We start from the raw sequence: 14,336 nt of genomic DNA, 5'->3' as shown, positions 1-14,336 counted from the left end.
GATGTTTCAACCTTTGTGGTGCTAGTAGGTCTTCGGTCGCTTATGCAGACTACAAAAGTATGCCTCCGCATCTGCAGGTTTTTGCCTATACGCCTTTTCTTGTTTGGAAAATGCGCTGCTTTTCCGAAGACCCACTCTCTGTAAATTTAGAAGTATGAAGTAGTCATTCGCCACACGAATATCTGCAGTTCGCTATTTCAGCAACTGTCGGAACCAACTTTATCACCGGTAGACGTAGTATTGCAGATGTAGCCACAGTTGATTTTAGCCCCAGTGCAGGTGCACCTCCGTGGTGTAGAACTTTGATACAGTTCAATAAAATGGGGTAGACAAGAATTATATTCATCTAATCCTTTTTTATTTTTGCAGCGAGCGGCGTGCCAACAAAAGGTGAGATCATCGTTTCCGTTTGGACAACGTGGCGATAATTGTGCGAGAAGGGGTTTCCAGGCCTTGCCTCAGTACTGTGGCATAGCGGATAGAATAATCACTGCCCACGTGAAGGACCAACGTTCGGATCAAGTCGTGACGTTCTTGTTTTGTGGTGGTATTTCTCTATATTACAAAAAGCCTTATGGGACGAGGTCGAACACCCTCCTCACTCTCTTTGGCAGCCCGAGCAGCCGGCAGCGGCGTCCGCAGTGCTCCTTCTAGGCCGCGCGTCTGTCTGGCCGCAACAGCCGTGGCCTAGAAAATTTTGAGTCTGTACAGTGAACGTGCTGCTGTGAGGAGCTAAACCTAACTGCCTCTTGCTGCTTACGGGTTTGCTAATGGGCTAGTTGAAGGCAAATTTATGTCATCAATCAAATCAAATGCTTATTCTTCGACAGGAAAGGGGAAACTGCGGACTAAAGCTGCGCACTTGCAGCTTGACAAAGCCTGCGTCTTCGATATAATGCTATGCCGCAAAGGTACCATGATGTAATGCACATTTTGTCGCAAAGAACACATACATGAAACCACAGTAAAATCAACAGAAATATCGCAAAACGAGTGCATGCAACGGCACAGGTAAACTAGATGTAGCGAACAGATAGAAAGCTGGCATGTAAATTTGGGCGTATTCGTTCTGTTGTGGGGACGCCATAAAAAGTTTAGGCTACAAAGAAAAAACAAACCTATTCTGTTTTGAAACAGAGGTGCACGCGAAGCGTGACCTCAGTGAATACGAAAACGAATACCTTCTGCCAATACCAAAATGCAGAGCTATTGAAAGCACGGCTTGCCCATTGTGTAGTTGACGGTGAACTGGCTGACGTGGCTTCTTTGGAGTACACCTTCGATGTGGTGTGATGCACCACGCATGGCGCATGCGCCAGCTGCTGATGACGAGGAACCGGTGTGTGCGCACCCTAGGTGCGCCGAGGCGTGACAGCTGCGGGTGAGAAGAGAGAGGGAGAAATCCCAAGGATCGCGACTTCGCGCGACACCACCACCGACAACGCAAGTCAGCCAACAAAAGCTTCGCTTGAAAAACAATTTCGGACAGGCTACATAACAGATGGACGTCAGCTTGGGGCGGCCTCAAAAGGTGCGCCAAAAAGCTGCAATTTTGTACAAAGCAGAGCACACAGTATCAACTTAGGTTGTGCAACAAATGCGCAAAAAACAGTAAACTAGGTGTAGCACACACAAACATAGCACGTCGCAGAATCACAGTGCAGGCGCTCTGCAATAATACAGCTATGTCCCGTTATCAATGCAGCGTACAGGATAGAAACGAAAACATTCAAAATAATGCTGCAATAAAGAGAAAGGATGAGGCGCCGTAACACGTAGCTTATTATAATATGCAATGTTAAAGGACGATCACCGATTCATGTCGTGGCGTGAAAGCGGGTACTCTATAGTGTACGTGTGCCGTAAATGTACCGGTGGGTCTTCCAAATACGTATCTAATCAAACTTTTGGCTTGAATGGCTGTATGGTAAGTCTGCCGTTCCAGTAAGAATGCCGTCACACCACATTTTACACTGATGCACTCTAGTCTCTCTCTGCAATGTCGTGTGCTGCACATACGGCCCACGTTTTTCCAGCACAAGGAAACTAAAGAAAAATAGTAGAGCGGAAGCATGTGGAATTTTAATTGCAGCGCAACACTTTCCACTAACCAAAAACCATCACATCGCAATTCATACGGACTCGCTAAGTGTGGCTGCAGCCAATGACAACATTGTCCTCAATCGCTTTTCAATCGCCTAATTAAAGGTGATAAGTCAACTCAAAATAGTTGTTTGCTGGGTTTTGGGAGAGAGCGGCATTTTGGGGGAACAAAATTTCTAAACAATACCACTGTGGCCGCTCTCTCCAGTAGCCTGTACAGTTGGCCAAATACAGTTGGCGTGAGCTTCGAGTTTTCATGCCTCAGCGCCGTACGATGGAAGTCAAGTTGCAAACAGGTCGAGATTTAATTGCATGCTCAGGAACCGCGATCAGCTGGGCCCATGGTGTGCTAGGCTGTTACTCCTTAAGAGTGTCATGAGTAGAGACAGGAACTTTAGGCACAATGCATATTTTTAATTTGAATCCGTATCGAGCCTATTCAACATATAAGCATGAACTAAGGGAAGAGGAGCATTTTAAGCAATAGTTGATTGTGTCTATACGTGCCTATTTTGAGGTTCGTGCCTATACAAGCTTTTAAGCGCCTATAAATGCCGTTTTTGTGCTGTCGAGTACAGATTTTGCCTAAATCAGTCGTATATCTCGATAACAAAATGGGAGATCTATTGTTGGACCGATGGGACTGCATGAGTATCTTGTCCCTCTCTGTTGCCAACTTGAGGCTTGCTAACATTGTAATTGAGCGCATATCTATGCGAAGCATTAGTCGCTGCTAACATCCCTTGGGCGAAGATCGAAAACAACACTTTCAAGAATTTCTTGCAAAAGTACTGCAAACAAAATGTACCACCAGAGTCAACTCTTCGGAAGGAGTAGCGGTGACCACTGTAGAGAAGACGCTACAAGAAATTAGAAGAGAAATCGGTGAATTCCACGTATGGATTTCTGTGGACGAGACGACAGATGCGACCGGACGAGTACTCGGTCACTCTGTAGACGGAAAGCTTGACGCAGAAGAGAAAACACGTTTCCTGGTCTGCTCAAAACAGCTAAAAAAAACTAGCGGCGAGACCATTGCCCGCTTCGTGAACTCGTCATTAAAGCTTCTGTACCCCCCCCCCCCCCTTCGGAGCCCACGACGACAGAGTACTGCTGCTCTAAACAGATGCAGCAGCTTATATGAATAAGGCTGGTGCACTTAAGTTTTTTTTTATCCAGAATTGTTGCACGTCACTTGCTTGCTCACGTTATTCATCGGGTGTGAAGAGCTGCGAAAGTGGTTCAGTTCTGTCAAGAAACTGATAGCTGCAGGGAAGGCGGTGTTCCTCAAGGCTCCTTCCCGCATTCATGCTTTCAGGGAGCAGTTGCCGGGTGTACCTCTTCCACCGAAGCCTGTTCTTACCTGCTGGGGGACTTGGCTGAAGGCAGTGGAACACTACAACCAACATTTAAACGGTGTTAAAGCTGTTTTTAGCAGCTTTGCAGTTCTAAATGATGGTACACTTCCGTGTGACTTGGCCTATTTGTGTGCCAATTTCGCGTTCTTGGCAACAATACAAAAACTTGAAAAATATTCAGCTGATTTTGGACGCCCAGGAAAGGTTCGCTAGTACTCCCAGGGGACCTGTTGATGACGGAGGCATAGAGAAGCTTAAGTCTGTCTTGGACAGAAATCCCGGATTTTCTACGCTGAAGGAACTGTCCGAGGTTTTGAGCGGCGGACATACCGCGATTCCAGATGGAATCAAAACATCCAACGTGCAGAAATACAAGTACGCTCCGCTAACTTCAGTGGATGTGGAGCGTTATTTTACTGCGTACAAGCAGATATTGACTGACAAAAGGCACAACTTCAAGCCCGAAAACCTGGAGATGGTGCTTGTTTGCCACTGCTTCCACAGCCTTTCGCACAGTGTTGGGTCACCCTAGATATTTTGAAAGCGCGACCCTTCGGGATTTCAAAAATGCAATTTTATTTTTATGAAACACTTTGTATCCTGTGTTCACTCAAAGCCGAAAAATTGCACTGAAATACCCCGCCTGAGTAAATATTACTCGAGGCTATACATGGCTATAAGGTAGTACTTAGCGCCTATATATGCCTAAATTACGATTTTGAGCGCCTACAATATGCGCCTAAAACCCGTTTTTTAGTGCCTAAACTTAGGGTCTCTTGTCAAGACACCAAAAAATCGCTGCTCGCGCATGCTCCGACTGTACGTTTGTACTTAGTCTGTACGTTGGCTACGTCTGCTGAAAACCACTGGGCAAAGGGGTCTCTTAAATCGTCAAATGCACACCAGCAAACCAGGTGACCAAAACCGAACCGAACCGAGAACCTGAACCGAACCAATATTTTTGCCGGAACTGAACCAGAACCAGAACCGTTATTTTTTTACCACGCTCAACCCAAACCGGAACTGAACCGAAAAAAAGTAACGGTTACCGGTTTAGGACGAAACGGTGGGGCCAGCGATCAACGCCATTCGGGGCTTTTGTATCTCGTGCCCCGTCAACATTAACGCTCCTTTCGTCGTCACAACATGAGGAGAGGTATGCGTATCAACGTTGCAAAGGTATGCTACTATTGGTAGTGCGAGCAGACTGCAAGGCTGAGTAAACTTTGACAGTGTGCAGGGCGCATGAAACATTGACTTAGCCCTTCCATAGCTGCGACTGAGTAATGACAATCGGGCCGCAAGACTGCTGCACTGCGCTTAGTCGAGGCCCAACAGCCGAAATGTGTATACGTGCTGCATTTCATAGTTTTCTTGAAACAGGTCATACACCTGGAGAGTAAATACTTGAGAAGTGAACCTCAAAAGCTGCCATGTGTGTGAGCCATTGGCTGCTGACCACAAAGTATGTGGGTTCGATCACCACACCGGGCTGCCGTTTTTCTGATAATGAAAAACGAAAACTACCATGTGTGGAGATTTCGATGCACGTAACGATCCCCAGTTAGTCTAAATTGCTATGTCGGCCTTCAATATACGGTGCGCCCCAGAGCACAGCAGTAGCTTCGGGAACTCAAAACGCGCCAATATCATTTGACAAGTGTGTTTCCATGGGCCCATCTCGTGGTTTTAAATTATTCCGCGCCGAGTTCCCAGACGAATAATTAGGCTCTTTTTTGGTGCCTTTAGCTGGCGAATAAGCGAAACAGCAAAAAGTCTATTTTACTGTAGACATCCCTTCGTTTGTAATAACGGAGAACGCAGCGACGCCGTGGTGCCTGGTGTCAGTTTTTCAGGACGCGTAGAGTGGACACCTTCGCGTTTTCCAACGGAGCGAAATAACGATTAGAGAATCAGAGAAACCTGCTAGAGTATGGCACGCACTTTCTACTTTTGCAGAACCTTGCAGGCACTACGTATTTCGTCTTGTATACAAAAGCGGCACCAAAGAAGTAGGTTACACATGCACAAAAACAGGCCGGCCCTGCATTATTCCATTTGCAATTCACTGGCTGGTATAAGTCACTGCTCTGCTGCCACTGCTACTGGTTCCGGGAGGAGGAGGCGATACTGCTGTCGACAAATTAAAGAGCGCCTCCTCAAAAGGGTTCCATCTCGTGGTTTGATTCCCTCCTCTAACTGCCTCTCCCCCGCCATGGGTTGTATGCTGGTTAGCTTACTGCTGAGCTCTGTAATATCCCCAGTGCACTTACGTTCCTTTTCATTACCCTCAAACCACAAACAGACAGTCTAATCACACTTCAGTTTGTGTTAGCATAATCGTTTAAAAGATTCCGCAGCCTAATGGACGTAACGGGGGCGGTGGTTAGGCGTAACGGAGGCGTATTCATATATAGGGACGCACATATTCATTCTAGGAATCTCAAAATGCATCCTAGTGATCAGAGTAATAATGTGTAACTGAGCGTTAACTAAAGCTCACATTTAAATACATAACATAATGAAACTTTATTACAAAAGGTGGACACGTCGGTCGGCTTGGGGAATAAAGGAAGGTGGTGGTGGGGGAGGGGGGAGAGAATAAAACTTTTGACTCAGACCCAAGAGGAGGGATGCTAACAGAGTATCCTAGATGACGAAACAGTTAAATTAATCGGCAGCATTTACCTGGCTGCTGTAGGAATTTTCGTATGCTACATCTAATAAACAGTACACCGCTGGTTAGACTCGTCGTCTGCTAATGTACGGAGGGTACACGAAGGTACCCAGGCCTAACTCTGGGGGTTTAACCTCCAAGGTGATGAATGATTGCAGAGAGGAGGTTGATTCCAAAGAAAAGAATGGAAGAGGGAGAAATTGTACCCCACAGACATATTATGACCGTTGTTGGTTTTAAATAGTCCCTAAGGCAACAAAAGGGCTGGGCGGGAAAGTAGCTAGTAATCTTCACTACAAAATGTTTTTTATAATATCTTGCCTGGTGGCTCATTATTGCTCTTAAAACTGCGCCAATTTTGGTAGGAAAATGCAGTGTGTTGAATGCACCAGCCATATATGTAGTTTTCGTGGTCGCTTTGAACTGCAAAACAGTTTTTTAACATTCTGATGATTTATTTAGTAGTTGTATTGTTTTTCAGTTTGCGTGTTTTCTGCTTTATTAACCATTTTCATGTACCGGTATGTTATAGCCCCTCCCCCCCCCCTATGTAATACAGTCCTGTGAGGGGGCCTGTAGGGGTATTCTGAATAAATAAATAAGAATAAATATGCCACCGAACCTGTTCGCGAACCGGTTCGAATTGTGATTCAGTCGAGCTGGAACTGGACCGGAACAAAATGAATTAATCCGAACCCGAACCAAGAACCGAACTGCTAATGGTTTCGGTTCAACACACCGGTATATACATAACAAACAAAACAACCCTCGGAAGGGTCCATACCTAGGCTATTCCTCACTCGATCTTCAAGACTCTTTTGTCACACGTACGGATAGGGCCATCAATATCACATCTGAATTACATGCAAGGAACTCGGAATATTCCATGGCATCGATCATAATTTTTAGCCAACAATACAATGTGGGCTCCAATGACATTTTTAACGGAGATAAAATTTTTACTGCTGCTTTCATATCGCACACAATCACATCCTGGCTCTATTCACCAGTCGTCCTATCCTTTAAAGTAGTCATTAACTTCCCGATCTTAGTAGTTACATGACACCACTTTTATCTTCTTTGGTATATGGCGTATTGCCCTGTGTCAATTGCCTTTAACCCGGCAACTATCATCATCAAGTTGCGAATTATGCCTTTTTTACAGCGGCTGTTACAGCTGTTTCTACGTTTGGCATGGGCCCCTCCACCAGTAAGTACATTCTTTTGAGACTTCAAAAATTACATGTTAGTTGTATAAAAGGTCGTCAATGGCTAACATTGCATTACCGAGACACACAAGATACCCGGGCACCTTGCGGCTAAGAAATTCGCTCAGAGGTAAAAATATTTTGTGGCCTGTGCTTGATATCATTCACTGCCAGTTTGAATTAGGTGGCAGAGCTTCTGACTTTCCACTAAAGCCCTGGTTGAATAATACAATGTTAGTATTGAGCCTAGCAAGCTTTGAGCCACCGTCACACAAAAAGGGTTGAGGAATCAAAACCAATAGTTTTACTAAACCTATGAATTACTACATAATAATAGGCACCTAATAATGATACTGTCACCTAAGACAAGCCAACCTAGCATAACCTAACACAGCAACGTAATCAAACCTAACCTAACTTTACCTAACGTAGACCATTACCAGTTGAAGTAATACTGCAGCCCTAGAAAATTTTCGTGCACGGAAACAAAACTGCCCAGAGAATAGCTGGTCTGATTTGAATGGGCTGATTTGAAGCACTGTCCTTCTCTGAACTGCTCTCCGAGTGGGTGTCATATTTAAACTGGCTGATATAGATTAAAGCACAAAGGCGGGGAAATCACAAGCATGCTGCTTGTGATTCAGCATGCTTGTGATTTTCTAAACAGTGTGTGAGCGTTAGGTTGCCTATTTGAAAAAGCGCCATGGGCGTCGTTGTCTAAAGCCCGTTCTCTCCTAATAGGTGCCCATGCACAATCCCTGCACGTTCCCTGTACACCTAAAAGCAGATTACATAGAGATGGAAGTTTTTTAACACTCCCCCATGCAGGTTAGACCCACGACTTGCACTTACTGGTGAAACCTGTCATCTGGCCAACATAATAAAAAAAATTAACACACTGCATCTTAACGGCTCCCCACCTTCCTCGTAGCGTGAATTTCTGCTTAGTTGTCTGACTGGAGAGAATAGCCGACTCTTCCTCCTACTTTTAATGTCGCGAGGGTAGCATGTTTGATTTTCTTCTTTAATAAATATTCTGTAATGAATTGTTGCCGTTTTCAATGAGTCCATTCAGACTTGGGTATTTACAGGAAATTGCGCTGCTTATAATATCCCCTCTTGGAGTGATAAATTTGTCACGGTGATATCGATGAATTTGTCAGTTTTGAAATCGAATGATACCATATCTTTCCATATCCTCGACAATAGGATTCCACTCAATGTTATTCATTTGCAGGAAATCTGTTAACCGAGGCTTAGTAATATACGTATTGTGCTTCGCATAGTTGAGCTGAGATTAACATATAGCTAATGTCCCTTTACCTGTGCGTCATGAATAGCATTTACTTAAGTTTAACTCAACGATCCTCCAGAAAAAAGCTTAAGTTCCACACTTTATTGTTATATGAACTTCAGTTTGCCTGCACAATTTGCCTGCACAGAAATAATATTGAATTACTTTAAAAAAAGTTCTAAAAAGGCAGCTGGCTTTAGTTATTCTAAATATAATTTCACACTAGGTCAGATCACTACTTTGGCACTAAGAGATAGCACTATAAAGCGTCGTTCAAGTGCTTTGAAATGTCAATTACTTGTCGACAGTGAGCGGATATTTAAAGAACTTTAAGACTCCCAGGTGATATTCACATATTAGCAGCGAGTGAACCGAGAACCCGGCATGTCTGAAATTATTAAGATCAAGACCTTTGAAATCGAAACACTTTAAAAGTTTTCCACGCGAGTTTTTGAGTACCAGTAGGAGTTGTACAAGCAAGTGTATGAAGCACAAGGGATTTTCGCTGGAACAATTGCGGGTGGCAAATGAAATACTTTTAATGGACGTGTTGTCAGGTATTTTAATCTGCGCGGCAGAATCGGTGTGAAATTGGCTATTCGAATTTTCGTAGGGGAACTTACCTGTGCGCTACCATCGGGTCCGCTTTAGAACTGTCCAAATACGGTGCAGTCCCTTTACGACAGCCAGCACTGCGTCGCGGCCGTTCTTGGCAGCATATTAAACTCTCCCATCGAGAGACAGGGAAGTTTTCTGACCCAAAAAGCATTAAGACACCGGTTAGTTAACATACCAAATCTTTGGGTGGGCGTGTAAAGGTTGTGTGCTGTGTAATTGCGTAGGAATTAACAGCGTGCCGAGAATCGTCTGGGTGCTAGGGAATGGTGCAGGCAATTTTATGCGAGGGTTATTGCATGCTTGCTTCAGAGCAAGCTCACTGTATTACTTCGTATATATCTCCTTGTAAAGCGTACAAATAGCAAATATACTCTTCCAGTTTTGTTTACAATTCAACAAAATTCAACGCCAACACCGAGGTTGAAAAAGAATCAACACGAGAAAATATTCGAGAAACATTGGCTATTCTACAGACAGAAATAAGCTGATCATACGCACTTCTGGCAATCCTGTGCTTACGAGGGTTGAACTCGGTTACCACAAGTGCGCAGCTCATAGGCTGTTCTGGTGTCTTCCTTTCGATTAAGGGCCAACCTTCTTAATTCGTGCAAGTGGAAAGTAATTATATCAGCAAGTATAGCTGAAACAGCTATTTTATCCACATGCGCTGCCGCAGAAAAAATTTCTACGCTTTTAAACAAGCTACTGCTTTCAATAAGCAACATTGCCACAACAAATTAAAAGTCAGGGGGCACTGAAGTGCGGCAGGTGAGAGAGGGATAGAGAGAGATCACTTCATTTTTAACCGGGTTCGCGGGAGCGGTGGGACCGTCGGTTTGAGGCCGGCGGCGACGTAAAAAATAGTTGTGAGTAGTAGTAAAAAAAATTCAGGCTATTACCAGCGCTTTAGGGCAGCATGTGAACAATATTTCCCCAGCATCTCAAGCGGTTTATTAAATATTACAGTGTCACATTAGCTAGCGTCAATATATCGGCAAGGAAGGTAATGGTATGTATAACGATTCAGTTGATTTGGGGCTAATATGCTGAATGCACATGTAAATAAAAACCATGTAATAAAGATCAACAAGGCAACACAAGTTCGTACCAAATGAAAACAACATCTGTGTGGTGTCCCCTAGCTGGTATGCTAGTAAATGTATGGATAACAGTTCTTACAAGATTGCAGCACCTGTTGCTAAGCCACTGACACATCAGGTAGCCAGTTATATATAGGCGCGGTCATTTACATTCAGCAACGTGCTAGGAGACAACGCTAGAGTGTAGCGTGTGCGGTCGTGCGTTCGCTGATGAGTCGATCACTTCGTTAGACGCAGCTTGTATGCGCCGTCACCAGAAAGACGGCAATTCGCTCTGCGCTCAAATTTTGCATTAGGAAGTATCGTATTAGCCAGCCTACTATTTTTCTAATGAAGGCGTAATTTTCGCTACTTTGTGTCCCAAATGTGGTGCACTAAGATAAAAAAGAGCAACGTGTTACATTACACCTGGTCTATAAACGATTAGAGTACAGTGTAAAAGTCGCCGCAATTTTGTAATAATAAATTAGTATTTTAATTTACTGTCCCAACAGTTAGTCTCACCAAGGCACCCATGAGGGACACCTGACTGCATTATTATCAGCGAAATACCAATTGTGTACCAATTGCGCACTCAGTTTTTTTACTTATAAAAGAAGTCCGCAAAATATGCAAAATGCCACGCGAGGGCATTCGAACTTTGCATTATAAAGCAACGCCCTCGAACGAGCTTCCTGTGAGTTAGCCAGAATGAAGTTAAGTAAAGGAAGAAGAAATTGCGACCGTGTTTGTGCATCATCTGTCACATGCGCTTCGCGAAACTCGCGGTTGCTCCTTCCATGCCATTATCAAGGTGATGAATTGACTTTTTGGGCTTTTGACAGGCAAAGCAGCTGCTTTCAACCAGCTTATTTAGTGCGCTGCCTTATGAGGCGGGTGTGGGCGCCGTTATGTGGTATTTTTATATCAGCCAAAATAAATGAGTGAGGAATTATTACGCCGCTGAAATTACCGCAGGTAGATGTCATTTGTGGATATCCAGAATTACTCATTCGCATTTGAATAATTAAGACAGTAGTTCTGGAGTTGACGATTACCTCACCTATTCTTATTGACGAAAAAATATTATGCACTTGGTTTTCTTCGAGTAATGCCATTGCTCTTTTTTAAAATCTTCCTCTTTTGAAAATATATACGGTTCCCCAACTGTAACATGCTGTGTACTTTCCTTGTAAATATAAAGTGTCCACAAATGCTTGGAGATAAAGGATAATTTGATGTAAACGGGTTCGGTATAGTCGGGTTCGACTCTGCGCCTAATTTGCTTTAAATCGTGTCAGTAATGTCTAGCAGGGCAATCTTTCGCATGAACCAAACTTGCATTTTGCCTTCATTGTCGTGTTAAGTTGTCAATAATATACTGAACGCAACTTTACCAGTTCCACATTTTGATGCCAACCTGGGGAGCAAGCACCTTCAGAAAAATTTTTGAAATGGTCGAGTGGTGCGCGAGAGAGTCGAGGGCCCTTGGCTGCAGCCGCCCATGCCCCCATGTTAATGCAGTACGGTGACAGTATTGCATGAATGGGACCCCAGTGTGCGCGGCCCTATTATATATGGTGTTGCACCCATGCTTTTACAGTTGGAGGAATGCCCGGCATGGCTCGTAAGTACCCTCGTGAAAGTTTTGTATAAAACTGGAAATAAGCAGGTCCTGTGGTTATCCACGTGTCTCGATGGCACACATGTTGTTGCAATTTGTACCGCAGGAGTAGCAGACTTCATTTAGCCCAGTATTTAATGAAACAAGTGTATGCACATGCACCGCGTTACATTCACTGAATCGTTAAGTGTAATAATGAATTTGCTTACCAGGAATGTTCGTAATGTGCTGAGAACCTTAGGCTTTTCTTTTTAAAAGAGAATTGTTTAGTACATAAACTGAAATTGTTTAGTACATAAAGTATGCAAACAGTGCGCACTGCCGTTGATGATTTATGGTAGAAGTAACGCTTCGAGTTAAAAATCGAGAAATTCTAGCTCAAATTATGAGGAGCGGATTAGGGTGGGCGTGTCCATTGAGCAATTAAGAAGTGGTGGACCATCAAGGTAACAGTAGCTTGGAAGATGGAAGCGCGAGAAAAAAGAATTGGTGGAAAAGGAGATTCAAACAGCACAAGATAGAAGATAAGTCAGTGATAGCGGCCTTCACCCTGCAGAGGAATGATGATCAGTTGGCCTATGTCATTGACACTGAGCACAAGTTGGAAGGTTCGATTTCCTCTTCGGCAGCTGTGGAGGTGTTTGTATGACGCCCTTTATGATGGCACGCCCCATAACAATGTCGGAACCAAGGCATCCTGGTTTAACTTGCCACGTGGCTCGCATTTGGGCAGGTGCTAAGGTGTTTCGAACCGTGCAGGAGCAGGCTTTATGAAACCACCGGTGAGAAGGGGAGGGGGGCGTTACAAATTGTGCTGGAGAGCTAATTTTGTGAGCGGTTGGTGAAAGGATGGGGGTGGCAGTAGTTTATGCGGTTGGTTCATGTGTGTGCTGCCTAATGGCCAGATGCATTGCATGACATGCGGCGTAACAAATCAGCGCATTAGTTAGAGACAGCTTTTGCAGCGAAAGTCTTGCGGTAGGTTCGCAGGAAAATTGTTTGCATCTATTGGGATGCTCTGTAGCTTATTTTGTAGCTCTCAATATACTCTAAGTATATTGAAAAAGAACTATACTGAATGGGAGGCTTAGCGCAAAAGGAGACGATGATGGTTGCATACAAGACAGGCGCATACGACACAAGGGCGAATTAGTGATAAAAAGTCAGATGACAAGGTTGGTTCTATCTGCCGGCAAAAGTTGACACCACTGTTTATCATCTCAAATATCCGATAGGGCTAAAAGCGAGGCGGCGCCAGTGGTTTTTTTGAATAGGTTGTTTGCTTTTTGAACAGGTTGTTTGAGACCTACACACTTTTGAAGGTCGGAAAGAATGACTAGACACGCGTGTATAATCTGCAGAAAAAGATTTTTAACATCGTGTTTGCGTCAAAAAAAGGGTCAAAATCTCCGCTAAAGGTGCGTCGAACCTTCGCTGAAAGTTAAATCGATCGTCAAACCATCAACGACGCAAATAGCAAACGAAAAACGAACCCATGCGACGATTGTTCGCGCACTAGTAAACGCGTCTACGAAGCATCTAAATGTATACCGATCTGTGGCTTGTAAGATAAATGTATACTGTTGTACTCTTTCTTAATGATCGATCCGTGTATTGTCTTATCTTCACAATTTTCAAGTAACCGTTTTGACTCTATGGGAGCACACTTTCACGACGCGCCCTGTGTACAGAGATCTTATCAGAATTTTTCAGGCGACCAACCAGTCTATGAAGAAGTGCATTAGTTTTTTACAGAACGCTATTGGTCCCACTAAGAAAGGGTCGGTTTAAATATTCATGATTGGACTTGCGCAAAACAAACGGGGACGAGGAAGGAACGACAAGGACGAGCTCGCATGGAGTGCGCTCGTCCTTGTCGTTCCTTCCTCGTCCCCGTTTGTTTTGCGCAAGTCCAATCATGAATCGTTTCCAACTAGGCCGGCTTGCTGTGAAGGTTTAAATATAATCACTGGGAACATTTTTCAGAACGTAATATTGCGTACAAATACTGGTCTGGCTTGCGAGTCACGACGAGCAGCTAACCTAAGCGTGGAGGTGCCGGGTGGGTGCACTGGGTTTGTGGCAGGGGCGGGATTTAAGTGAAGCATGGTAGAAGTGATCGCTGTATGACTCCTCGATACCCATTTATGGTGCACTTTGCCTGCGTTACTGTGCACTCGTGCAGTCCCCTAAAATAGTTACTGATTTTGCATAGTTACCATTGGGGAGATTTTGTTGCCTTGCTTTTGTAACCGACAGCTGTACTGCAAGGGCACTTTTACTGAGTGTGCGAAGGATACAAGTGTGGGTTCTAGACCTATTTCGGCTGTCTAGAGAGGGGGACCCCACCGTTTTTCCCCCTCGGATTCGCCACA

The 14,336-nt window shown here is 44.2% G+C and overlaps 1 protein-coding gene across 1 annotated transcript in view; it reads left to right on the top strand.

The window, feature by feature from the left end:
* The first annotated feature begins 350 nt into the window (after nucleotides 1–350).
* The window catches only part of LOC144159937 (uncharacterized), a 71,669-nt gene continuing 57,683 nt past the window's right edge, over nucleotides 351–14,336 (top strand). Inside the window, exons 1-3 of the mRNA XM_077691585.1 lie at nucleotides 351–390; nucleotides 7,304–7,348; nucleotides 11,941–11,964. Coding sequence (XP_077547711.1) covers nucleotides 7,333–7,348; nucleotides 11,941–11,964 — 40 coding nt within the window. The 5' untranslated portion in view covers nucleotides 351–390; nucleotides 7,304–7,332. The remainder of the gene's footprint in view (nucleotides 391–7,303; nucleotides 7,349–11,940; nucleotides 11,965–14,336) is intronic.

The sequence above is a fragment of the Haemaphysalis longicornis genome, unplaced genomic scaffold (genome assembly GCF_048455015.1).
Source record: "Haemaphysalis longicornis isolate Haplotype H1 unplaced genomic scaffold, Haemaphysalis longicornis Haplotype H1 scaffold_10, whole genome shotgun sequence".
Taxonomy (NCBI): Eukaryota; Metazoa; Arthropoda; class Arachnida; order Ixodida; family Ixodidae; genus Haemaphysalis; species Haemaphysalis longicornis.
Note: the sequence above shows the minus strand (reverse complement) of the source record. Positions and strands in the feature narration are given on the sequence as shown.